Genomic DNA, 27,889 nt, shown 5'->3' with positions numbered 1-27,889 from the left:
TTATAGATATTAAAAAGCAGGAATTTAATCAACAATAAATTACTATATTTATTTGGCAAAAAGACTAAGGAACATTTTTTTACTTATTTGTGTTTTCTTTTTTTAAGCATTAAGAACTTAGCCAAGGATTCAGTTTATCTTTTGTATCTTCAGATTGCAACACTTCTTTCCCTTAACTCACAAACTTACCAGACAGAAGTGTTCTGCCTCACTTTTCACTTTAGGACACTATATGTTATATTTTCTATGAGCCAAATATCCTTTACAGAGATGTCTGGGAAATAAGCCAGTTACAATGGTCTCAGGAGAATCAGCAGGATTGCTGAAAAACAAAAAAGTATGCTTATATTTAAGGACATGAATATCTCAAATTAGTACAGCAAATGGCAATTGACAGCTTTTGATGAATCTTGGCACTAATTTCTGATCAAGCAATCTATAAGGCTTTAAATGGAAATGTATTTATCTCTTCGTTGACTTTTTTTTTCCAAATTTTAATACTGTTTGTGTAGATTTGGCCTATCAGACAATTGTGTATCTCATAAATGAGCAGAGCAGTGTCATTGCTAGGAATGATAGGATCATTTTCAAGTCACTCTGTTAATTTTGATGGCAAGGTGATCAATTGCAGTTTATATGATTTTGGCCAAGGTTGCTTAGTCCATTTTTGAGAAAGATGGCCTCTGACAAATAATGATTTATTTTTTTTCCATTTGGAGTTAGCCCAAAGGGTTCCAGATGTCAGAGCTCTGACTTACCATCATGCCAGGTTTTGAACAAAAATTCCCAGGAGCAGAGCTTATTGTTGGAATATGCATATACTCTACTATTTATAGAAGGACACTAGTGTAATCAAATATCAACATAAGTGCACCTTTAAATAGAAAATCATGGTGGAAATGTCTTCTATTACACATTGATATAGCTGTTTTGCATTTCAAAAGTCTGTATGAAGAACAAGTACCGTAGGTTAATCAAGCATACTTTATCAGAGTAAGTTTAAAGACTTGACAGTGCATACATTGTAAAAAGTAAATCCTTCTGACCCTAGCTTTTAGTCAGATGGTGTGCTGGTCTGGAGTCTTTAAAAGGAAAGGGAGAAGATTCAGGAATAATTTCAAATTCTTCTGATCCAAATGGTAAATCCAGGAAAAATCAGATCAACAATTAATCATATTTGTTAAAACTTGGAATTTTCACCTTTTTGACATTTTAGTATTTTAATACTTTTACTTTCAGAATCCAAATGAAACTTCAATTATATCACATTATTTCTCGTTTTCATTACACTTGCAACACTCTTTTATGGCATATCCATTGCAATTATAATGTGCTTAATTCCTATTGATGTATTTTATATATATATATATATATATATAATAATTCTTAAATTTTTAGGGCCCAATGCTACTTAAAACTGACTAAAACATTGAGATCAAAGTGTTCCTTGTCTGTGCTATAATGAAAAGAAGCTAAGCATCAAATGTACTAATTAGAAGGCAGCTGTTTTCCTGTTAGTATCTTCACTTGAAATAATTTTTTCTAGGAAGATGAAAATATCATCTTCTCTCTAGAAGTTGCATAGCATACAGTTGTTTATTAAAAAAGAACAAAACAAAAACAACAACAAACCACACACACAAAAAAAACCCCAAACAAACCCAGTAGTTAGCCTACTCCATTATCAATGGAAAGACAAAAGTTCTTCCAAAAAGTAAGGGTTTATTTCATTTACATGATAAAGGCAATTGTGTTTTTTCCTCAAATACTATTAGGCTATACATTTTTAGAGCATTTCACGAAGGAACCTAAAAAAGTTGACCAAGATATGTGTACATAGTTGTAGTACCTGCTGCAAAAGCTGTATTGCCACCTCAAAATGTCTGGTTTTCCGAGAAGTCTCCTTGACCAACAAAATTGTAAATTAGGCTTTCAAATGCCTAAAGGTCAATGGCATAATTCTTATAGCCCAGGTTTTTATTTTTCTATTAGAAGTAATATGTAGTTTCACCACAGTTTATATAACACTGTGACACTGAAAATAAGACATTCCAGTCAATTCTGACTAACAAATGATGCTAATTATTTAAGTAATAAATGTCAAAATTAATATTATATATTCATAATAGCATGTCTTATTGCATAGTACTACTCCTAGAAAGCAAAATGAAAAAGTAATTTTTTAACTTTAACATTAAAGTTTAACTTTCTGAAATACCATTTTTTTCTGAAGCAAAATTATTCAAAATAACTTTTAACTGTTCTTGCACCTATTGAGTCTAGCAGTGATAAAAGACTTTATGATCATAGTTATTAATTCTGTACAGAAGAGAGTTGCAGCTAAGCCTTACAAATAGATGTGACTTCGGAGGCCAGTGTTATGCTTCTACCCTGCAAGGCTATCTTTCAATAGTATTTTCCTAACTATGTTGTCATTCCCACAGTGGTCCCTGTGAATCTTGCCAAAACTGTGGAACACACCCACAGTCTCCTACTCAGATTCTATTTCTTTTCCCACTTAAAAAAAAAAAAAAAAAAAATTGCTTTTTTTTTTCATTTCTGTTTAATTAGTGAAAAGCGTCCAGTGTCAGAGAAACACAAACTATTCCTTGCTAATTAACCTTGATACAGTGACATCTCCAAGAAACTAGTAGCCTAAGCCAAGACCTATTATGAGGAGAATATACAGGTCTTCTGACAGCAGAAACTCAAACCGTATGATGTCATTTGTTCATTAGACCTGTTCTATATGGCACGTAATTTCTGACCTCAATGGAAAGATTGATCATGACTTCTTCCATCTGATATTTATGAAATATTGCCTAGCATGTCTAGCAGAGTCAGTAATACATTTTCCTCTTTCTCTGTTTTGTCTCGGGTTTCTATAGCATCTGAGTTTTGTGTGATTTCTCATTAAACATTCTCAAGTTTCACCCACGCAGGCCATCTGGACTATAGTTAATATTTTAGGACCTATCCCCTTAACTTTGATGTACTTTCTTGTAACTGCTAAAACATGGTGATATCTCTTCCTTCTGTCTTGAGAACCTCCCCCTCACAAGCCAGACATATCAGAGGAGCCAAGGGCTTGATACTGCCAGCAGCTGAACTCTTTCGAATCTCTTGTATATTTTTTTCAAATTTGAGAAAACCTATGATGAGAAAAAGAAATCTGTGAATTCTCAGCAGCAAAAATCTTATCATAACGAAAGAAGTAAAGCCCTAAAGTATAAAATATTGTAATAAAAATAAGTATTATGGCTCCTGGAGTTGGTTTGTTGCATTAGATTATTGACAAATAAATGGTACTGTGATGAATAACATACGTACTGTGTGATCCACTAAACTGGATTCACTAATGACATTGTCAATACTATAGCTTGATCCCTGTCTTCACCTGAAGCTTATTTCCCTCTCAGGTTCATTGCATTTCATCTGAGTAACTGTTTTATGAACCAGCAAGGTCCATTACACACCTACGATTGGAACAAGCATTTTACTCTGATTTAAGCAAGTATCTCTCAAATAGCTCAGTCACTTTTGGACTATTCTTAGGGTCTGATGTTACTATTTATCCATCCAATGAAATGAAAACAAGCTTGAAAGATAACAAAGGTTAGATAAATGTTTCTAAGAAAGAAATTGACAACTCTCATAATACTTGTAATGACATGCGCTTGGTGTAATACGAAGCTTTCCTCTGATCCCATTCTCCTGAATTTCTAGGATTGTGTGATCGCTGTAATGACATTTCACTCTTAAGGTTGGACCTACACAAATGTTTCATGGTCTGTCTTGTAGCGTTAACTAACTGGACCATGATCAATTGCTTCTTAGGCACAGGGACTGATCACAGTTGGTATCTTTTTCTTCTTCCCTGTCATCTGCATCACTCAACCCAGATGGAATGCTCAGTCACAAGAACATGTTTTGGGCAGTGATGCATGGGGAGTGGGTCACTAATGCCTAAATCAGACCCATTGTGTCATAAGCAGGAGCTGCTTGGAACCCTTCAGTGTGAGAAAAGAGAGTAAGCGCAGAATTCATTTCCCTTAACTCGTATGTCCAGGGCAGGCTAGATGCTCCAGGAGCCTAAGATATATTCGGGAGTGCAAATGTACTTTTTAAGTAGCATTTGGAGCCCCAGGGAGATGCTCAAACATGTCCCAAAGGCACTAAGCATCTATGCTTAAGCAGTATTGAACTCTAGATTTTGTTGATCCTGACTGAGATCACACTTAAACACCACATACAATACCTACATTTAGGTTTCATAATCTCTGAATTTGTCCCAAGACAAATTGTAATAATGAGGAGCTGAACAGCTATCATGGAAGAGACACTGGTTTAGTCATCCCTAAAATCTGATTGAGAAAGGTTTCTACAAGGGAGGGGATTCACCTCACTTCTAGGAGAGGCACATGAAACTAGATAGGGTGATAAGATTCTCTGAGACTGCTATCTTTGTGTGTCAAGAGATAAGATTTACTTCCTCTCCTGCTCCCCCAAAGTTCTATTGTGGCTGCTTTTATATATTTCTATCTTTTGTCTGCATAAGTTGATTGTAAAATACAGAAAATTCCTTGAAATTTGCCACAGTTTATTTTTCCTCTTCTGTTGTTTGTTTTCAGTCTACTGCAGAAATATGATCACTACAGCACTGCTTGCCAAAATACCACAGAAACAGGGTAGGGAGAGTAATGGTGATCTTGCCAAAGAATTTAAATCCAATATGCTGCACAGTGTAGAGAGTGCTCTGCCTCCTATAGGCAGTGACACACTGGTTGGTTTTTGGGACACTGCATTCCTACTTTGTCTTAGGTTTAAATGTATTTGCACTCAATCAGAATGCTACACAGTATAATGCATTTATAATATGTGTCTGCTTTGCCACTAGGGGATTAAAATTGTTTTAATGGGCTGTTTTGGGTTAATGATGCTTAAATATCCTGTCTCATCCTTCTTCCCAGCTTTGCTGTAGTCATGCATAACTTAAAACTGGAGGGTGAGTGTAGGTGTGCAAAAGGGTATTTTACTTGCACAGGAAATATTTACAAACATAAATATTTCCTGAATTAGGATAAGAAATTGTAAGTTGTATGGTAATGTTGTCATTAAAAGAGGATCAACATATATCACTGTATGCAAAATCCTTTACATGTGTCAATTTTCCCGTTATCCTATTGAGAAATGTCCTCTCCTCCCCAAATCTTGAAGAAAACACTTTGTTAAGTCTCTACATTTTCCATTGTCCTTTCAGAATGTTTATGGTTGAATGAGGATTGAAGGATCTCTAAAAAACCTTGGGTTTAATCTGGAACTAGAAGGAATGTTGACTTTTTAAGGAATATCCGTTTCACTTTCCTGAAGAACCTCATTGTTTCTGTGGTGAGGTGTTTCAAGGAAAGATTTTTCACATTTTATGAAGTGTCTTTGGGCCCAGAAACTAAATCTCATAAACCTGTTAACAAAGATGTAATAGTCTGTTAGTCTAGGACTTTTTAGTTTTGCGCTGAAAATGAGTAGGATCAAGGCTTAAAAAACTGAACTAATTTGTGCTATTACATGCTTGTGTTGTTTTCCATTTACATATTAGAGGACTGTGTGAGAGCAATTCTGGTTTAGAAAATTTTACCTTCAGATTTTCTCTTCTTTGCAGAGGACATAAGCACTAAGAGCAGTGGTAGGCTTTCTTCTGTTTATGTGTCCACCTATGTTTGAGCTATGTTGAAGACCACACATGCTTTTCTGCTTTCACTGGATGTCTATATGTTATTTCTACAGAAGAATGTTGTTTTTATGTTCTTGCTTTTGTCTTCAAACAGGTCCATGAGAGAATAAAACCCCTCTTTCATTCTTCTTACCTGACTTATATATGTGCGTGTGTATATATATACACATACATATATTCCTCCTCTACTCTCGTTCCCCACAGTTGTCCTCTCACTGCTTTCTCCTCAAGTACTACACAAAGGCTAAGCAAAGTAATTTCAAATACAACATATTTATAAAGATTGTTAGAAGTCATCTACAGTGCTACATTGCTTTCTGGAATGATGCGGGCAAACTGGAATGAACTGCTTTCTTAAGCAATTAATTGTTAGATGGAATATGTAAACCAAACATTGTATCTCACTGGTGAACACTGACTATGCAGTTCCTTCACTAGCATTTGGATTTCTGATATAAAGCTCACACTTTTCGAGTCAGAATTAGCTCTTTTAATGGAGAGAGAATTAGCTCTTCTAAAAGCATGTTGCCTTTTTGATGTATTATTCATTTAACTATTTTTACAATCAGTCTTACTAAAACTCTGTTCCATTTTTTACTGAGTGTGAGCCTAACTTTGCTCTATCCCAGCTGCCTCTCAGTCAGATATCACTCACAGATGTCCCTGAACAATCTTCTTTAATTAGAAAAGAAAAAGTAATCCTTTATATTTGTGTGTGGACTTAAGCGCTGACTTTTTAGACATTTTTTTCTATTTTCTATTAAGTAGACTAGTAAACTTTAGCTATTAGGCAAGATTGTTTTTTAAACTTTATAATTAAGAGTCATATCACCCTTTTCATGAAATGCTCTTTTCTTGTGGCAATACAAGCATTGTTTTATGGAAGATCATTGTATTTAATAGATTTATTAGCACCCAGAAATATTTAAGTCACTTTTTCACAAGAAGGTTTAATGTAATTAAGGTTATGTCTTTGTCAAGATTTTTTTAATCTATAAAGAGTATGCTTTGAATATAGGTATATAGGTATGAATATTCAGAATTCAGTATACATTAAGTTACTGCATTTAAACAAAAACAGATTCTTAGATACATTGATGATTTAATCTGATGCTATCTCCTGCCCTAGAGAAAAGTATCAGGAATGGTAAATCCAGGTTGTTTCCATAATACCCTGAGGAAAGCTCCTGGCTATTCTTAGACACTTTCAGTCGTGCTAATATTGCAGTTGCTTTTTATTTGAAGAGTAAAAGGGAGACAGAGAAGTAGTCATTTTTCAAGTTTACAATTCCACACCGGTTACAAATCTTTCTTAGTTTTACCTGCTACTAACCTTCATATTTGTGCACACCTCTAACCATTTTAAAAGAACAGAAAGAAATCAGATAAAATTGGGTTACTTGCTCAGAGTCTTTAGCTAGAGTCATTTTAAGGGTGTTTGATTTTTAGCCAGCACGTAAGAGATGAAGACAAGCTGTTTTGCATTGTTTTGTCTTATAAGATCCTCTTCATTATTCCCTCTTTCTACCCATGGTGCTTCAAGGAACTGATTTTAGACTTTCACAGGGAGCAGAATGAGACCTGCCTTGCTCTTTCGTTATCCACAACAGCTCTAATGCTACTCCAGACAAAAATTCCCCATGATCACCTCAGTGCCCAAGGACTTTGAATGTTCTGAACCCAAATATTCTTGCTGCTGTCTCTTCTGGATCAGTGTTGACCTCTGGGTCCTGGTTGACAGCTGTCTAACATGATACAGCAGTGTGCCCAGGTGACCAAGGAGGTCAATGGCATCCTGGCTTCTATCAAAAGTAGTGTGGCCAGCAGGACCAGGGCAGTGATCATCCCCCTGTACTTGGCACTGGTGAGGCCACACCTTGAATCCTTGTTTAGTTCTGGGCCCCTCACTGCAAGAAAGACATGGAGGTGCTGGAGTGTGTCCAGAGAAGGGCAAGGAAGCTGGTGAAGAGTCTGGAGCACAAGTTTTTTGAGGAGTGGCTGAGGGAGCTGGGGTTGTTTAGCCTGGAGAAAAGGATGCTCAGGGGTGACCTTATTGCTGTTTACAACTACCTGAAAGGAGGTTGTAGCAAGGTGGGAGTCAGCCTCCCAGGAAACTAGCAACAGGGGGAGAGGACACAGCCTCAAGCTGCACCAGGTGAGGTTCAAGTTAGTGATCTGAAGGAATTTCTTCATTGGAATGGATTGCCCAGAGAGTAGAGTCACTGTCCTTGGAGGTGTTCAAGAAATGACTGGACACGGCACTTAGTGTTATAGTCTAGTTGACAAGGTTGGACTTGATGACCTTAGAGGTCTCTTCCAACGTAAATGAGTCTGTGATTCTTCCACCTCCATTGCTTTTCCTTAGTGTATGTTCAGATGCTGCAAAGCAAGCTTTTATTGTTATATATGGCTAAGGCTAAGCTCTTAAACCTGGATTACCTGCATGACCCAAGGTCAAATGTATTTCAGCTGGGTTACAAGATGTGGTTTGAACATTTCCATTCATTGTAAGGGTTTTCTAATTATAAGCAGTTCCTTTGCTAATATTGCTTATAAAGTAATGGGCAATTCAGAAGAAGGAAGGAGTGTATATTCTGACCCAGAATATTCCAAGATCTTGTAAGTTCAAAAAATGTAATATGAGACAAAGAGGATTTTAACAGAAAAGGAAATTAATGATCAGGATGATAGTCCTGGCAGACGGTGAGGGGAAGTTGAAAAGATAGGACTAGGAGTGTTATTTAAGGGGAAATGACACTTTTTGTGTTTTGTTCTAGACAGATTGATATTAAAATAATTATTATTGGGAGAAAAATATCTTTTGCAAAGAGCCTCAGAGTTGGAATAAACACTTCTTTCTGTGTCTGGCTTGAATAGAGGAAGTGAAAAGAAACATACAGTGGGTGTTAAAAGAAAAGGCATCTTCTTCTAGAAAGTGGCTAATAATGAAATTCTGCTATCTGTAACTTATGAATGCCACTTTGTTGGAGTGCAGCACAGGAAAATATACCTGTATATATACTATCTAATACATTAGACTTCACTCACAAGCATAGACACTAAATTTGTCCAATCTTATTATTCCTAGTTCTGCAGGTACTACAGTTTGAACTCTGAAATTGTGCTTCCCATGACTACCTCAGTGAGACAGAATATAGCATTAAGTAGAGTAGCTTCCATGCTTCTTTTTCTTATTCTGAATAGCTACAGACACTTTGCAGTTAGATTAACTTGTCCTTTTTTTCTGAAGACTAAGCAATTCAATTTTCATATATGAACAGCATGGAGGAAGGGAGAGGAAGGGAGGAAAACAGAATAAATTTTCAGGAGGGTCTATGGGAGTTCTCATGAATGCAACTACTGCTTGGATCACCACCAGAAATTTACATTTTTATTCCCATAAGGCATAAGGTATCTTGCAAGGAAGTGTAAGGTTTTCTTTGGGCATTTTAATGCTTTTACATCTTTCTTTCTGCATCATACATGCTTAGTTGTTTAAGGATCTAGAACAGAGAGCCTCAGAAGCAGAGGGAAAAGACATGCTTTTTATCTGACTTGCAGTCAGTTGGTACAAGGTTTAGAACTGTTTCCATTATGAGAGACTGGCCCAACCTGCATCCATCTCCGTGAATCATCTTTGTGCAAAAAGAACCCAAGCCCAAAGAAAAGCCATTTGCACTGATGGATGCAATACAGAATCCTAAGACTCACAGAAGCATTTTAAAGACTGTAGTTGAAAGTGTAAAATACACAGTTTGGACAAGTAGTTCAGCTGTTAGGCAACACTGAAACATCTTTATGATGATCAAATACTTTGTAAGTATCCAGAAAATTCCCAGAAATCAGTGCTGGATAGTCCAGAGTTGTCATTACAGAGCACCAATCTGACTGCAACAGGTAGTCATGTAAGTGCACTTGGTTACTGTAGCGAAATAGCAACTTTGGTGCACTCTGACTTTCATTTTTATTCTGAAAACAGAGTGAAAACCAGATGAAACTACTAAGGCTTTATCAGACTTGACATGGAATTGTTGGTATTTATATGGATTCCATTTAAAGTGAAAGGTCAGACCAGACATACTTGAAACTCAAACCTACATCTGAAAATATTTGCCACCTGCAGCCTGGCTCAATTTTCTGGTTTGTGATGAGAAATTCAAACATTTTGTCATTAAATTCAATCCTAGATACTACACTGAAAGAAAGTCAGAGGTTTATATGTGGGTTTCTTTTGGTGGAAAGCCTGTATAATTCAGCAAAGCATCATATATTTTTATCTTCTCAAGGTGACTAACATAACTTTTTTATCCTTTGTCTTTGACCATAAGAACGAACTAATTAACTATTTTATACCCATTAGGGCAAAGCTGGAGATAGACTGACCCTTATTCTACTCTCTCCAGAGTAAGACAAATTAAGTGCACTGGGTTATATTTTCTCTAATAAGCCAAACGCTCTCAGGACATATTCAAGCCATCCAAGAACAATACTAAGATAAATATGGTCATGTGAACTGTCTTGTATCTCATGCTTTTGATTTTTAGCAGGAAAAATTGTTTTACTCTTGAGCAGATTCCTGTGAAACACACAGGAGCCTGGGCTTCCATCATGTAAACAGTCAGATAACAAACAGTAGTATTTTAATCTTTGGTACTAGATACCCACTCAGTATCTCAAAGTTGAAGAAGCTCACACTTACAGCCCGAAAATCTAGCTCCTTCCAGAAGAAACAGAACCTACTCTCTGAAGCCCTGGGAAGAAATACTGATTGCGTTGAAATCAGCGACAAACAGACTTGTGCATCGGTACCTACCAAAAAGGTTGCCAAGCGTTGGAAGAGGCTGTCCGTGGAAGTGATTGAGTCACTATCCCTGGAAGTATTTTAAAGACATGTAGATGTGGTCCTTAGGGACATGGTTTGGTGGTGGACTTGGCAGTGCTGGATTGGACTCGATGATCTTGAAACTATTTTCCAACCTAAATGACTCTGTGATTCTATTCAATGGTTTGAACTACTGCTATAAATAGTAAACAAGTCCTTTCCATTTTTTTTAGGAGTTCCTCTTTTCTCTTATTTGCTCTATCTCTTTTTCTGGAGAGTGATTAATTTACCTGTATTGAGTAATGAAAGGGAAAAAACAGGAGGTGGAAGGCTAGGTGTGAATTCTCTTCCTCTTCTCTGGACTCATCATGCTCTCCCTTATCTTCTCTCTCCTTTTTATTTGTTTTTCTTATTACCTATCTTATTCTTTTTCATGCCTTCATTAATAAGTGATGTTTAAACTTCCCTGGCTAACCTATGCATTTTTTCCCCAGTCATTTCATTTTCTCCTGTCATTGTCCAAAGTTGTAAATTCAACTCCCGTTCTCTAATCTGTTCCTCTTCCTGTCATCACTTTATTTCAAGCCTGCTCTCTGCCCTTCCTCAGCATTTTTAAAATGCATAATTTTCTTCCCTCTTCTCTTCGTCTTTTAAAGCGTTGATACCATATTCACGCAGCAGGGGTGTTCAAAGTGGAGACAGGGATAGCAAGTCAGGAAGGAAGCTTTTGTACCCATAAAATGACAAAGCAGCGGGTATCTGTGAATACGTGTTGTACCTGAATTCTCTCTGCGTCCTGGGACCAGTATGGTAGAGAAGCACACTATGAAACACTGAACACACAGTCCATCAGCACTTTATGCTGTTGCTTGTAGCTGTGGGCCATTGCAGCCTATAATAAAGGAAAGATGGAGCTATGTCAGGCTAATTCTTAACACAATAGTAGTTTACTTTCAGACCTAATAAACCATAAATCATTTGCTTTGTGTCTTGCAGCCTAAAAAGTATCACTACCTTAAAAGTTATGTTCTTTTCTAATGGGAAGAAAAGGAGGGGGCATAGCAAAAAGGCAAGAAGGGGTATAAAGTGGAAATAGAACAATTAATAGAAGCAAAATTTTGAAATAATTTCTCTTGCTGAAAGTATATTTAAGGGAAATATATCACAATAATCAACAAGGTTTTTTGCCTTCAGCCTGTCTGAGGCCATGTGGTTTGGAGATCTGATCACTAGTCCGAAAAGGAAAGGCTGTTTGCAAGATTTCTGGGGTGTTTTTTCCTGGAAAAGGTGAGAGGACAAAAGCAGAAATCTGACATACACTTTTATGCCTTATAAGGAAAGTATTCATCCCTCTATCTGCCTGTCTCTCTCTGTCTCTCTCTTTCTACATGCATATATATAGAGATCCATATGTTTCAAGCTGTCACTAAGTTGATTTGGAGGCAGGTGTTTCTTTCATTTGCTGCTCTAAGGGTTAGGTTAAAACCACAAAATTTAATACATGACTTGAACCAATTGAATTGGATTTTGTTATTTGTTTTGCTCTTTCACATTCACTGTTCAGTATTTTCTGGAGTTTTGCATGGTATTTCCATCAGTAATAACAGTTCTGACTATTTGGAGACAGAACAATGACAAAGCAGAAGATCTTGTGTTTCAAAATTCAAACGACATTTTGTAACAATCATGCTTGCTTAATACACCCCAAAACATTTTGTCTTATACAGCATCTGTGTAATTTTAAAATCATTTCTAAACTGATACTTTGGGTGAGCATGAGTAGCTGGCTCCTTGTTGTATAAATCAGTCATTATTTTCTTATTTGTGTTTGTGCTGTCTTCCAGTACTCTTGATTTCTTTAATAGTGTGAATTTTGGTTTTGTTTCTCTTTCAAAACACTGCTTCCATTCCATTGTCTTTTCAACAGGTTCATTGGGCAGTCCTTTGCCCATTTTCATTCTTTTAGGATTTTTTTTTCTTCTGTGTAACTAAACCAATTTTCTGAACAAAATGACAATTAATAGAGATTATTTACATTAATTTTCACTTGAAATAGCATCGCTAGAGGGCAGTATTGATTAAATTAGGAGCACTCTAGTGCTCTGAAAACTTAACTGCAGAAAAGCCTCCCAGTGTAAACATCATTGCATTTTTAATATCTGGTCCTGGCTTTATGTCCATTTTTCATCACAATCTATACATAAAAAGTAAAAGTAATCTTAATTGCCATGTGTATTAGACATTGCTATTTGTAACTTTAATGTGTGTAAAAGAACATTCTGTGACTTTTATGAAAAAAATGTGCATGTAGCTTAGTAGAAAATAGATGGCATTGAAGTTACTGTAAATTATAATTTATATTCATAGCTTTAATATAAATAATTATTAAAGTACAATTTTTTAATAATAAAAATATAGCTTTGTTCCTGTTTTTTTTCTCAGGGATAATGCCGTGAAAAATAAATATCTTCAAATTCATTAACTGTCTCCTTGAAAAATATCAGTACAATGTATTTTAAAATAATGTACATCAAAGATAACCAGAATTATAGATTAAGACACTCACTCATTTGTTCTTATTGATTTACAGGTCTCCTGACAAATGCAGCAACACAGAATCCTCGTAGGAGTGGTTTAGGCTCTCTGTGAGCTACTTAACTTAGTCAAGTTTCACTGCTGTTGATCATCATCCGTTATATGTCATCAACTCAACTGTCTGTTTCTCTGTATCTCATGAGTGACAGCATAATTCCTCTACATTATGAGCTAAAGTTTGTTCTACCATTCTAAGGATCACTGGACTAAGGAATACAGAAAAAGAGATATGCTTGGGCATTAGCAATACAAACAAGTTCATGGTTAACGTTTCATCTGCGTTATACACCACTGCTGGACTTGCTGTTACCTACATGTTTCAATCCGAAGAGTCTGCTACAATGAAGAGTATCATCCCAATCAGCCTTAGAGAAGACTGTTTTGCCTATGGGAGGACACTGAGGTGCAAAAGAGAAACTCTTCTTGTGCCCTAAACTGTCTGAATTGCTTTTATTTTCTTATACTTTCAGTATATACAATAGACCAAAGAGCAAAATCTATTTTAAAGTGGACACAATCTTACTCTTAACAGAATTATGTCATTTAATTGAAGGAGGTCTCCACAAACATGATTCCAGCTTTCAAAAAGATGAAATGTTGTTGTCCAGCAGAAGTCTTTACGGAAAGCTGCAGTAAAAACTAACTCAGAGACCTGCTCTTGAAATGCCACGTTCAAGAGAACATTATGGAGCGCTGAGAGAAAATGACCTATGTTTGAAAAACTTGGACAAAAGAACACAAACTGTCTACACGGCACCTTTATTCCTCTGTACTTAGATTGACTTTCTCGTACTAAAATCATTTTCAGTTTTAACCAGTTAAACATGCCTCTTCTACAGTTCCATTTTTGATAGTTAAAGTTGGATAATACAGTATTTGCAAAGAGCATGTTTGGTCATCTGTGGCCTATGTCTCATCTGATACACCATTTAGCACCAGAAAGCAAATTAAAGAGAAAACAAAAGTAACATTTGTTTGAAAGAGATCATTAAATGTATTTTGAAAAGCCTAAAGTTATATATTTAACAGTTTTTATATGTTGTATATTTGTAGAAAATCCTATTTAACAATTAACGTGATAACTCTGACAGTCATGACAAGTGGTTCAGAGTTAAGTTGTGTTTTATTACTTCAGTTGTCTCTGAAGTGACTGGTGTCGTTTGCTTTCTTCCATGGGGACATTCTGGATGTAAAGCATGACCAGAGAGGACTGTGTAGAAAAAGCAAAGAATAATGTTGTTTATATTACATAAATGCATTCAACCATTGCACTGTTGGAAGGCATTTTTATTTTTATTTTATTTTTATTTTTTGTCTTTATGTACTGATAAAAATAGAGTGTAAAATATTTTACTCATTGCTCTTCATAGCAAGGTTTGTTTTTCTTTCTTTCTTTCTCTTTCTCTCCCCTATTTTATGTAAGGGTCAGTTTGAAGCCTGTTCCTTGATCCCATTTTCAGTGTTTTACCTCATTGTTAGAAAGTCCACTTTCTCGGCATTATTGGTTAGTGAAAATTTAGCAAAGACAGCATAGACAAGGGAGAAATTATGACAAAACAGAGAAAAAAAACCTTGTTCCCTTTTACCTTACCTTTTGGCATATAGGTTTGGTACATATTGGTATGATGCAATCAACAAGGGAGCTTAATTTCTTCCTGGCAAATGTGTTATGGTTTCAAGTATACTACCTAATACTCAAATTAACTTTTAGTGTTATGCTCGTTCTGTTCTACTAAAGAAAAATATATAGAGATTATTCAAGTGACCATAGATGAGAGATACAAAAATGAAAAGTTGATAAAAGAATTTTTTTTAAAGCCTGCTCAAACGCTGAGGCTTATTTAACGCAGAGGTTGCAGGAAACATGACCTATATTGTATCAGTTTGTCTTCAAGTAAAATAAATATATACAAAATTCTTATTTAATCATAGGATTTTGACCAGTATCAAAGTAGCAATTAAAGCCCAGCCACTTGTAAAGTGTAATGGACTGACTGCACTATAAATGACCGATGTCAGGTTTAAAATGTCATGCAATAAATGATGGTAAATACATTTACTGTAAATGTAGACCTCAAGAGCCAGATCCTTCACTCTACCAACTCTCTGTTTTGATTTATTTTAAAGGGAGCGTAGTAGCCTTATTTAGTAAACACAGAAAAATGAAAGATGTTACATCATTTTTGTTGCTTTACAGTATTCAGTTTTGTGTTGGTTCAGCTAAATTATGAAAAATAAAGAAAATCCTTTTCTAAGTGAGACTTGTTCCCTGAGCATGACGTCACCAAAGGAATTTCACCAGATGATAAGGTGGGAGCACAGAGAGGAAGATGGAATTGGAAATTGAGGACATGGGTTGTGCTTTGAAGTTTTACCTTTCCATTTTCATGTCTTGGGTACCTTCATTTTGGTATGCTTAGTTACAGATCATATTAAGGTCATTTATTTTCTGGAAATCAGATCCTCTAGGAACTCGGGTATCTAAGAATGTACATTTGAAATCTTTACATCTAAAATCATACATTCCAATCAGTTTTGAATATGCAATCTTATGTCTTTGTTTTCTAAGCACTTTAAAAGCTCAACAAAAGGTAGATGTACGTTGTTTATAAGGTCCACTCTGGAGAAGAACTATCAAAGGCAAAAGATTCTGATTATTCTTCAGAGATGCATTCTAGTTACTGAGTCTCCTGTGTACAACAGGCACCTCAAGGCACTTAAAATGTGTTTTGTGCTTTTCTCTCCTCTCCCAAAATGTACAGTTTTAAACAAACAAAATATACTGGCTGCATTTGTCACTGTGAATTACTACTCTAAGAGCAGTGGTGAAATGTTTGTCTCTCAGGAACAATATGTTTTCAGAATATTGTGAACTTTAATTTTACAAAACTAAGTTACATAAAAAATTGTTTGTTTCTGAAAGTATTTTATGTGCCTCTTCCAAAGCAGAATTTAAAACACAGAGGGGAATGTCTTATTTGAATGCTATTAAATATCCTTCATTTCTCAGCTTGCAAACAAGTAACTTTTTCAAAACATACTTGAAAGGGAACAGAATAATACATAAAAACGCATAATAGACTAATAAAAACAACCTCCAGAAATGCAGTAAACCTTTAAAATTTTTTTGAAAAAAGCTTCTCTGTAGCTTTCTGTTAGCTGAGGCAAGGACATATTAAACTACTGCTTTTAATATCTGGGATATCAAATGGAGCAAACATTAGCACACTATAGCAATCATTGTGACACATCATTCACCAATTTCATAATTATGCTTTTAGTTGTTTTTTTTCCCCTGAATTCATTTCTTCTCAGCAGTAGATCAGGTTTTATGCATGTGATATCCTCAATCATTCAGTTGTTTACTGAAATTGTACCCACGTGCTGTTGCATAAATCTTTAGCCTAGGCACTTACTATCTCCTATAGCCTATTCATCACAATCCTGAGTACTAATTAGAGTTTCCAGAAAAAAATAAAGAATTCAACACTGTGTCTGAAAAGCCTATATAGCTATGAGGAAAAGTTGAACTAGAAGGTGGTCAATGATTGGTTGACAGGAAAATTTCAGCAATGACTGCTTGGGTGAGTGGACTAGTGGAAAGAAAAAATGAACGAGCCAACACTGGATGTAGCACAGGAAGTCAAAAAAACTCCCCCAAAATTGGTATATTTATTCAAGGGCGAGGGAGAAACCAAACAGGACCAGCTCTTTCATCATATAAGCCTACATGTATGCAGTATCTTTTCCAATTAAAAAAATGCAGAAGAAGGCTTTTCCTTGTAAACATCTTTGTACAATTGATATGGTTTGGAGCTGGCTCCCTGCCAAGTCTCCAAACCTTACGACAAGAAGCCACCCCCCTCCCAAACCTCAGGGAGAAGAGGGAGAAAAACAACCAAGAAAAACCGAAACGATAGAGACAGCTAAAGCAATATATATATAAATATATTTACACTTATGTTACAGTTATATACAATTGAAATATATATCTACAATTTCACAAGGGAAAGGGAAGGGGGAAGGGAAAAGGAACAAAACCAAAATAGAATATATATATATGTATATCCCGATTAGTAGCCCAATATCTAGCAACTAAAATAGTTAGCAAAGAAATAGCTCACTACTCTCCTTGGGACAACCAAGAGTCACTCTGGAACGATCACCGGCAACCTCTGTCTCCCAAGGTCGATAAGGCCTTACCCGGCCTCGCTCCCCAACACGGCAGACTCAACAGCAGGGAACCTGCACCTCCAAGCCGTCAGAAGGAAAGAGAGCAAAGGCCTCTCCTCCTTTCTTCTTATAGCCTGGCTTATGTAAAAATCGTAGGGAATACTGGGTAAATCTGGGCACGTCCTTGGCTACAAACTGGTCACCAAAGAAGGCCTAGACCAAACTACCACAACAATGTATATCAGGAATCACATATACATGAGTAACAACCAAAGGCAGGAATGAGTTGACTATTTTTTCTTTCTGACATTAAAGAATTGATCCCACATTGAAGCAATGAATCTCACACTGGGCTTAGAACGCAAATAAGGACGGGCAGAAAGGACGATATTCTACATCGTAGAGTGTAGATTTCAAACTGGGGCTTGAGTAAAGAAAGGAAGTCAAGAAAGAAACTGAAAAAAACCCACAACCAACACCAGAGAAAAATAATTTTTTTCATTTCAAAGTATTTACTGTTTAATAAGTGCTTTTTAGTATATTCAATACATGCTAGGGAAGTCAAAAGGAGTAAAATTTGAAACAAGGAATTAGGAAAGAAAATTTTTTAGAAAATATTTTAACTGCAGAGATGAGAGTTTTACAGATAATGTGGTTGTCTTCTTTAGAGATATAAATCCCATTAAAATCAGAGACCCATGGGTAATATATAAAAGGTAATTCCGTCACTGATAAAAAATAAACTAAAAAATGGAAAATAAATTAAAAAGTGGAAGTAAATGACAATAAACCAGAATAAACAGTGACTAATAATAAACCATTCTGTGGGAGGATCAACACAAGTTCTTGTACTACTTTTGACTATGAATGAAATATGAACACAGATTGCATGGTTTGTTAGTATCAGTAAATTACACAGATTAGTGAAGATATGGGAGGCCTATGAATATATGAGGATATTCAGAGACAAAATGTGTCACCAAATATTAACAGAAAATGGAAAACTGAAAACCAGGAATGTCAATTTGTCATTTCTCACACCATCAATGTAATTGTGGCTTCAGTTATGTCAATTTTAGCACATATGTGAAAAAGGGGCTCTGCTCTTGAAATAGGTACTAATGCTGGTTTCAAGTTCCTCAGTGCCTAGGTCAAGTCACTGATTTCATGTGATAATCCTGTGTTAGCTATGCCTTTTTAGAGTTGCAGCAAGCCATTGGAGGTCCCTTAGGATACATATCTGTAGTCACAGAGCACAAGGTGCTCATGGCACCCATGTCCTCCACAGGTGGCTTGGACTGACTGTGATCACAATTTTCTCGGTTTGATATTGCCAATATGAGACTGGTGACAGTGATATCAGAACACTGTATGCTGCTGCACTGATACAAAATGATGTGTGCAAATGAAGAAAGTTCATTACCATATAATCAAAAAGCAACTTTTCTAAAAATATTGATAAATAGCATGCAAAGAACAGCTGCAGTAAAAAAAAAACTGAAACACACACACACATAAAAAAACCACACCAAAAAAACCCCCAGCAAAACAAAGCACCATAAAGACTGTCAATGTAAGAAAAAAAATGTAATAAAGGAAAAAAGAAAAGTTCTACAAAGATCTTTCAGAACAACCAACATTGAGAAGTAGAAACTTCAAAGGTGTTTATGTTAGGAGTACAGGGTCTGACACAGTAGAAGGAACAATGCTAGCATGTGCAGAGAGCAGTTTACATCAGCTAAGGAGCCCAAGCATTACCTCAAACAATTGTATAAAGCGCCATGAGCAACTGTCTGTCTTCCTTCACTGCCTAGGGAGAAGCTGACATTGGTATGAGAGAGACAGGGGGTTTAGTATGGGTTCTCACACAGGTATAACAATACACGTCACCCACCTCAGGCAGAGACTGTAATGGCAGGAAATGCTGACATCTACTGCCATCCAAAATTACTTACGGAGTTGTGAAGGTGCCAATAAAAGGTTGGTGGTAGAAGCCTGAGCCAGTTGTTACTGTACAAACACATTGCATAAAACAGCTCACAGAGCCTCAGTGGCAGTAAAGAGGTCCTTCCCATCACGATGACTAAAGCAAATGCAAGGGACATATATTTCCTCCTCTATATGCAGACCATCTCCACATGGATAGATGAAAATAAATGTAGGCTACTTCTCTCCACACTGTCCAGTTACATCTACAGAAATGTATTTAGGCAACCTCCAGAGCAGAAATTCAACATAGACTACAATTTTATGACATAAAAGCCTAACTGATATGCTATTAGCAAACAATAAAAATATATTGAGGCTTGAAGAAAATTATGTTTAATTTACACAACTTACAATTTTTTACTCAGTGAAGCCATGTAGCCCTTGTTTTTCACCCCAGACAGATTTGTTTCTTCCCAGAATTTTTGAGAGAGCAAGTGACATTGTTAATGTAACTTCCAGCCCATGCAAAACAAATCAAATGAGGGTGAGTTCTGGAAGGGCAGGAAATCTAGCTGAATGATTTCACTGTGCACAGGAAACTAACACCCAAAAATTAGAAAAAAATTACTAATAATTGTAATGCCACTCAAGTTTCTTGTTATTTAATTTTTACTCACACTATTACAATCATAGGAAAATCTGCAATAGAGTATACTCAATAGCACTCAGAATTTCATGCAATCACATGTTTGTTTTATGGTAATAATTTTGAAAAGGTAATAGGGCATGTCAGGCTCACCTTCCCTTTCCCTCAATCTCCCCAGAAAAGACACAGTTCCATTTGCTCTACTAGGACAGAGAAATGGAGAGCATACAGACTGCACGTCACTGTGTTACAGGTACTTCTCACCACTTGAAGAGTCTGGAGACAGCAGGACAAGTGTGTGAGAGTTAAAAAATATATTTGAAGGCCTGAAGACAAGAGCTTTGCAGATGGTTTAATCAATTAACTGTCCAACCCATCAAGAGAAACCTGAAAATACGGGATATATGTACAGCATTTAAGGGCATTATTCTCATTTTAGAAATTATGTCTTATTTAGCTGATTTGTAGACAAAGAACAGTAACCCAAGGTGAATATAGAAGTGCCCAGTATCTCGTCAGGTAGTGGAAAGAAAGAGGAGAAAGACTGTTGGAATTCTGAAAGGAAGGACTTTTCTATTTTAAAAATAATATTTAAAAAATGTAGCAAGCACATAGGGTTGCCTTGGTTTAATTTAACAGGTATAATACTGGGATTGTTGTTCATGATGGTGTCTCCATAACTTCCTTAGGAAAAGCTTTTATACAGACATTTGATTACAGGAGCAAAACCACGTTCTCCCCATCAATTCCTCTCTGGAGGCAGGGCTGGGATATTTGGAGATACCAGCTGCAAATGGTAAATATCTGTTCTCGGTATGTTAAAAAAGCAATCAGCTCTTTTGGAAATTCATTGGTACAAAAGTGATGCTAAGTCTAACTCAGTTAAGTTAATATCACATAGTCCAAGGCCTTCAAGAATCTGAAATATCACATGTGATTGATTTCTTTTGGCTGTAGAGATGTTCCAGTATTTACAGGAATTATGAATAACTGCAAACATACCTTTAAGTTTCTGGCACAGAAGAACCTGTTTCCCCTTCTTCTCCTAATGCAACAGGCAGCAGCATCTGCTGTTTTGGACATACTGTCTACTGATACTCAAGTGTCACTGAGTGTTGCCTTTCAACTGTGATGTTGTGAAATTCCCTTAGATGATATTGTCCCATAAACTTCTGGCTTGGAAACAAGTTACTTTACAATGGAAATTCATTCCTGATACACAGTTTTAATTCCCTTATGTGCGCCCAGAATTACAATGAGCCATGCAGAAACCCCAACAAGTAAAATTGCATGTCAGTGGGATCAGCAGTATGTGTTCTGGTGAAAAAGCAAATTTTCATTCAGCTAAGTCACTAGTAGAGAAACTCTTAGTAACAGGTTCTAGGAGAAGTGGAATTGGAGTAGTCAAGGATAGTCGGAGTCCCTCTCTTTTTTAGAACATTGCAAACACCAATGTATTCTCTTTTGGAAGGCTAGCAAATTGACTACTTCTGGGTAGTTCTCTTCCAAAATATTCACTTTACTGCTGAGTAGACCTTAACATTGCTTTGTGGGATGACTGGGCAATTTAATTTCTGGTTCCATTTAGCATACTGTCGTATATTAAAAGGAAGAGAGGAAGGATGCTTGCTACCTTTGTCCTAACTGCTTCACTCTGTTTTGGATATTATCATGGAGGAAAAGAGTAAGTTTGGGTATAAAGAATGTAATGAAGAGTCACAGATTAATGCAATTTTAGGAATCTTTAGGGACACAGAAAGTTCCTAAGAAGAGCAAAAGGCCACACCATGTTCTTGAAAAGAAAGCTCTTCTATGAACCTGCGTAGGTTGCTGTAGAGCTTCTTCCAACCCAGAAACACATGGAAACTCTCTAAACTAAAAGACAAATACAGCAAGTTAGAGGGAAAAATTGTTCTGAAATCTTTGCATTTAATTGTACCCATCAGGTTAGAGTTTCCTCTACTTCAGAAATGCCTTGTTTTCATGGATTAACAAAATCTGATACTACTGATAGCTGAAAGCCCCGCTAGACAATACTTTGCTTACTTGAAGAAATCTTTGTCACTGGCTTCATGACAAGGCTACTTTGCATTATGTAGATGGTGACTGTAATCTCCTTAGGCAGTTTGACATACTCAGGAAGCTTCTTTTCTTTTTCTCCCACTAGTTACAGCCTGTAGTGCTGTGCAGACACACCCTGCAGTGGTTACCATCAGTTCTAAAGGAATGTTTTAAGGCTGATCAGCCTGATTTGGCTACTGGTGTGAGTTTGGCAGTGGCTACTGAAGTGCAAACTAAAAGCCCATCTCATGGTACTGCCTCTAGCTGTGCACTTCTATGCCAGGTGGATAGCAGGTGTCAGGTTTGCCACTATGAGGGGATTTTGGACAGGCTGCATAATCTGAAGTCACTGCATTTTGGATGGCTTTATGAGAAGAACAGGAATTAAGGATTTCTTCAGCGTCTCTAGTTAAAAAAGAATATTTTGCTTTTCCAGAGTTCTTTTATCATTCTTTCACTGTCTGTCTTGTGGAGAATTAGAAATATGAAATCTAGATAAGACACTGTAAAGATGTCATGTGTCTCGAAACAGGGCAATAAGCTTATGAAACAATTACTTACATCGAACAGTATTTTTCTATGCTCCAAAACCAGTCCTTCCTCAAGGCCAAACTTGAACTGGAGGTAAAAGTGTTGTTTCTCATTCCATTTTTTAAGATTATGCCTAAAATGATATTCGGAGTTGAAAGGTTTCCCAAGTTTAAACATTTAGTCTCTCAGGGAAATAATTCAGAAGTCTGTGTCTAATGATGCCATCTGGTGACACCTGATGATTATCTAGCTTTGTCTGTTATTTTCCCAAGCACGATACAAAAGCCATAAAGTGGCTTCAGCATCTGATCAATGCTCAAAAAAGCATTGCCATGTACAAGAAGGAATGTCTTGCAGAACCTTCTAATATTATTAATGAGAGAGGTATGTGTTTGAGGACAACTCTGTGTTCACTGTACCTTCAAAAACTTCCTCACAACAAGGCAGACCTGTTCTAGGGTCATGAGGAATGTATTAATTCCTTAGACAGTGAGTAGGCTGCAGAGAACATATTCTGCACAGTAATCTGCTGATCAGGTTCTAAGGCAATAATGTATTCCTATATTCATTTCAATGAAAGCTTACTGGGGTGCATTGACCGATATTTCAGTCCTACCATGAGCTAAACCAGCATTATTATTGTACTGAAGTAATTAATTCAAAATATAAAAAATAAAATAAACATAGACTTATTTATTAAGAAGTTCAGTAGAGAACTCTTACAATGACAGATGAGTTTAGCCTATAGGCCTTTATAACTTACATGGTAATAAAATGGGGTTACGTTTTTGAATTAAATTGATAACATGACCAAATCGATTTCATTAGTGTATCTGTCATATTTGCTGTTAATGATGGCTAACAGTGGAATAGAAACTGACAACAATCCCTGAAAAACTGTGCAGATCAAAATTATATTATACTGGCATTCATGAATTTTAATAACCTTTTTTATCATGAATTTTGAACTCCCTTTTTAAATTTGAAGCTCACAAGAAGAGAATTAAACTTTCTACACCTGTCTCAGCTCCTATTATTTCTATTGTTACAAGTTAATAGGCTCAAGAATAGAAGACATTTTCACTAACTAAAACAAAAAAAAAATCTTGCTTGAGAGTCTCTTGTGGGTGCTTATGGGGGAATGGATGTTTCTCTGCTGCTAAAGTGTTGGCATCAGAGTCATTTCTTCTGAATGACTAGAGAGCTTTAGGACACCCAAATTGCTGTTTAGAAGACTGTTTGTGGAAGATGCTATTCGTATTAATAGACACTGGTACTCTAGTGTGTAACTCCCTTTAATGTTAATGGAAGTCCTGCAAAAATCTACAGGACAATATACCCACTGTCAGGAAATATCAGAGCTCTCTAATCCCATTATCAGGGCTTAAATGGATGTGAGTCAAAAGTGTGCAAGTATTGAAACACTCACCTCAGAGTACCAATTGAGTACATCAAAATACCCTTATGTAATGAGACAACTTGACCTCTCTGATACTTGAAAATGTGGCAAGATATTAGATACATATCATATGAACTGAAAGACCATTTACTCTTTCCTATTCCAAGTCCCTAATTATAACCTCTTTCTTGGATTAAAAATATGTGAAAATGGATAATTAATAAGGAAAAACTGTGGGGTAATCTGGGCATAGTAAAGAATAACTTTATCTTAACCATTTTATTAATTAAATAATTATATCTTAAATATATATTTTTATATATATGATGAAGGACTCTATGTCTGGTTTGAGCTTACTGTCTTTCTTGCACTCACAGATGTTACAATCAGGAGCTATGATAGCAACATGGGTAAAAAGATTCAGAGATGTAGTCTACAGAGCTTAGGTGGTAGAGGGAGAAATATTTAGTCTGCTATATGTGAGGGTTGTTCTGGCTTTGTGGGGATGATGGTGTTTGCAAGAGAAACTTTGTCTTTACATCTTCTATGCTACTATTAACAAAAGTAGGGTAATTTTAGTGAGATTCTTTCTGTACTGCACATACTGTACATACACTCATAGGCTACAGACTCTTCACAGAACCTTTCTATCTACATGGTGACGATGTATACCAAAATATTGCTGCTCTCGGTGTTCAAGGTAACTATATTTGCATTTTATACATATAGTGGGTTGACTGTGGCCTGCAGTTAGATGCTTACACAGCCTTGCTCTCATTCCCGCTTCTCAACAGAAATGGGAGAAAATGAGACAGGCACAGGAAGATAACTTACCAAATGGTGTTATGGGAAAAGCAAACTGAACCTGAAAGAATTAGTTCAATGTATCAGTAATTAAAATAGGTATGGATAGTAAGAAAAAAAGAAAACAATATTTAAAGATCTCCTCTCTCCTCTTTTTCCCAAGGTTCAACTTCATTACTTCATTCCAAACTCCTCCTCCCCCCATCCTCAAGTACCACAGAAAAGGTGTGGAATGACTGGGTTGTAGTCAGTCCCCAACAGCCTCTCTTCCGCTCTTTCCTCCTCATATTTTCTGTGCTTCAACATGGTTTCTTTCAGTGGCCTGCAGTCCTTGAGGAGAAACCAGCTCAGTATGGGTCTTCCAGTATGGGTCTTCCACAGGCCAGAGTTCCTGTAGACCGTATCCACTGTTGAAAATTAGGGAATGGTATTCCCTAAGTTAGTGCTCCCACTAAAATGAAAACCACAAGCCACTCCCCTCGCTCCACCCTACCTGGTGAGAGAGAAAAAAGGCAGGGATCCTGAGTTGAGATAAGAAAAATTTACTGGAAATAGCAATGAGATAAGAAAACTAAAAGTAACAGCAACAATATTAATAACAAAAGTATACAAAGAGAGAGTAATTTACCTGCAAAAAATGCTCACCTACAGATCCAGCGCCACACAACCTCCAAGACAATAAAATGGTGGCACACCCCCCACATGCCGCTTTTTTCTTCCCAAGCCACACCTTCCTCCTTCTAGAAAGTGAGAATCTCTTACTTCTGTCCCCCAGTGGTGACATGAGGTGGTATAGAATAACCTACTTATGCTCACATGGCTCCAGGCACCATCCCCTCATGGCTACTGTGAAAAAATTACCTCTGTCCTGACCAAAAACCAGGTCATCCATCTACTCCAGTATGCCACCATCCACAGGCTTCAATCTGGATGTTTACTCCAGCAAAGTCTCTCCAAGGGTTGCAGGGGCAAATACCTGCACCTCCTAATACAAACATCTCCTCCACAGGCTGCAGGTGAAACTAATCTCTGGCACCTGCAGCACCTCCCCCCTTCCTTCTTCATTGATCTGGGTGTCTGCAGGGCTGTTTCTCACAACTTTTTTTCTCACTCCTCACTTCTGTACAGTGTTTTCTCTTTCTTAAATCTGTTTTTCCAGGGATGCTACCATCTTGGCCAAGAGGCACAGTTGGGTGGAGGCAGCCTGGGGCAGCCACAGACCCTCCTCATAGAGTCCCCCTGGCAGCCCTAGGACAACTCTGGGGGGGAATTGCAAGTTCTTTTCTCTACTGCATGATTGGAACCTCTAATGTTTCTGGTCCTGCACTCTGCAGAGACTGGCACAACTACCTGCACATCCAGTAGTGTGTGTCCAGCAGGGAAGTTACTACATTTGGATATTACAAGACAATCTGGATGTTCCCGCACAATGCTTGCACTGGACAATTTCATCCAAAAAGCTGCATGCCCTCCTACCTCCTGTGTTTGTGGGTTTTCTTTTTTCCCTTTAATTGTTTTTTTTGTTTTTTTTTTAATCCTCACAGCTTTCTTCATTAACTGCAATAGAAGGGATTTAGTCTATAATCCAGCATATTTTAGTAACAACTGTCTTCAAAAAACAAACAAACAAACCCCACCAAAAGAAAACTTCACTGATCCTCAAAGCCGTATAAATCACGACTTAAAAAACAAAAAATAAATTTCAAACTACAGACATCAATGTAAAAAGCTATGATACTGTTTCTTAACAGAGGTGCTGAGGCCTGAAGGAAATCAGGAAATAAGTAAATTAGTGAAGCCAATAGAGTTTGACAGGGCAGCCTCCTTTACAGTCTCCTTTTGGACCGAGAAAAGTTCCCTTTTCCCAAGTCTGTTTCATCTCCTCTTTCTGAGGATAATTGTATTTTCAGTGGACGAAATAAGGAAAAGCAAAAGCCTTTGACATTGTATTTGCTCCCTTATACAGCCAGCTCCAGGTATCTGAGGCAAAGGCTTTAGAATTTCTTTGACTGTAGTTTTCAGTCAATGGAGAACTGTACTGCACTTAATGATACTGAACTGCAATCCATGACTTCTCAGTAGCTTGTATTTGCTGAAGAATAGTCACTTCATTAGGATTATTCCATTCAGACCACCTCATTGAGTTTATTTGAAGGTTTGACACTGCTGCTCATTGCTGTATCCATATTCTGTGAAGTCAATGACAATAGGTAGACCATAACAGAAATCACTGGAAGATGATTCCTCCTACCTTCTTCTCCACTTCCTCCCCTCCTCCCACATCCTTCATAAAACTTAGGTTTGGTCTTGCTTTGAGAGGAAAAAAAGAGAAGTAGATTGCATATTATGTGGAATGGAGTGCAATGAATACTATTTTAAATGAAAAAAAAAGTGGATTTACTAAATCTCAAGAAACTTCCTTTTTTTTTTTTTTTAACTAGATGGCCTTGAGTAGGAACCTCTGTAACTTGTGTGTAGCATGCTGAGATCTTTGATCCATCCCACCATAGTGGAGTGTAACCCACTTTAAAAAATAAATATCCAGTTTTAGTATGCTCTAGTAGGAAATACTTTGAAGGTCTGGCAGCAGCAGGTTTATGCAATGCTCTTCAAAGGGAAAGCAAATATTATTATATTTTAAAAATTACCTGACTTGTTCACTAAAACATATGTCCTTTCGCAGAATAGCTGGGCTTGGCAGGGACTAGTAGAGATTATCAACTACAACAGGTTTCTCAGAACCTCAATCACTCAGGGTTTGAGTGCTTTCAATGATGGAAAGTTCACAACCTCTCTCAGCAATTTATTCCACTGTTTGATGATCCTTACAGTAAAAAAATAATAATAAAAGAGAAAGTCTTGTTTTAAAATTGAATTTTTTGTTCTTCAATTTGCCTCTTGTCCTGCTGGCCACCACTGAGAAGAGTGTACTTCATACTTCATTGCTACTCTGCATCACCGCATAACAGAATGGGAAATCCAAATCAGTAACTTTAATTACATGTAGCCTTATGTTTCATTTCAGGGTTAAAGTTCTATGTATTTGTTCTAAACAACATTGAAGAGGTCTTTTGAGATTAATAAGACAAAGTCATGTCAAGCAGACTAATCCAGTGATGGGAGATAAGACAGAAAGGGAACAAGGGAACAAGCCGACAACCTGTTTTTCACAGAGCAGACCCTTGATCCAACTCTTTT

The 27,889-nt window shown here is 36.8% G+C and overlaps 1 protein-coding gene across 16 annotated transcripts in view; it reads left to right on the top strand.

Moving 5' to 3' along the window:
• TAFA5 (TAFA chemokine like family member 5) overlaps window positions 1-27,889 on the top strand; it is a 504,297-nt gene that overhangs the window by 392,569 nt on the left and 83,839 nt on the right. For 5 of the 16 annotated variants that reach the window (XR_010430895.1, XR_010430896.1, XR_010430898.1 and 2 more), the window contains one exon: window positions 13,144-15,407. The exons of 6 other annotated variants lie outside the window; for them this stretch is intronic. Coding sequence is in view for 3 of the 10 variants with exons in the window: in XM_064656245.1 (XP_064512315.1) it covers window positions 13,144-13,202 (59 nt within the window). In the remaining 7 variants the exon portion in view is untranslated. Of the gene's footprint in view, window positions 1-10,388; window positions 10,871-11,747; window positions 11,841-13,143; window positions 15,408-27,889 lie in introns of those variants that run through there. 5 more of the 16 variants (XR_010430894.1, XR_010430897.1, XR_010430899.1 and 2 more) reach the window with 2 other exon arrangements.

This window comes from Pseudopipra pipra, chromosome 5, assembly GCF_036250125.1.
Source record: "Pseudopipra pipra isolate bDixPip1 chromosome 5, bDixPip1.hap1, whole genome shotgun sequence".
Lineage (NCBI taxonomy): Eukaryota > Metazoa > Chordata > Aves > Passeriformes > Pipridae > Pseudopipra > Pseudopipra pipra.
Note: the sequence above shows the minus strand (reverse complement) of the source record. Positions and strands in the feature narration are given on the sequence as shown.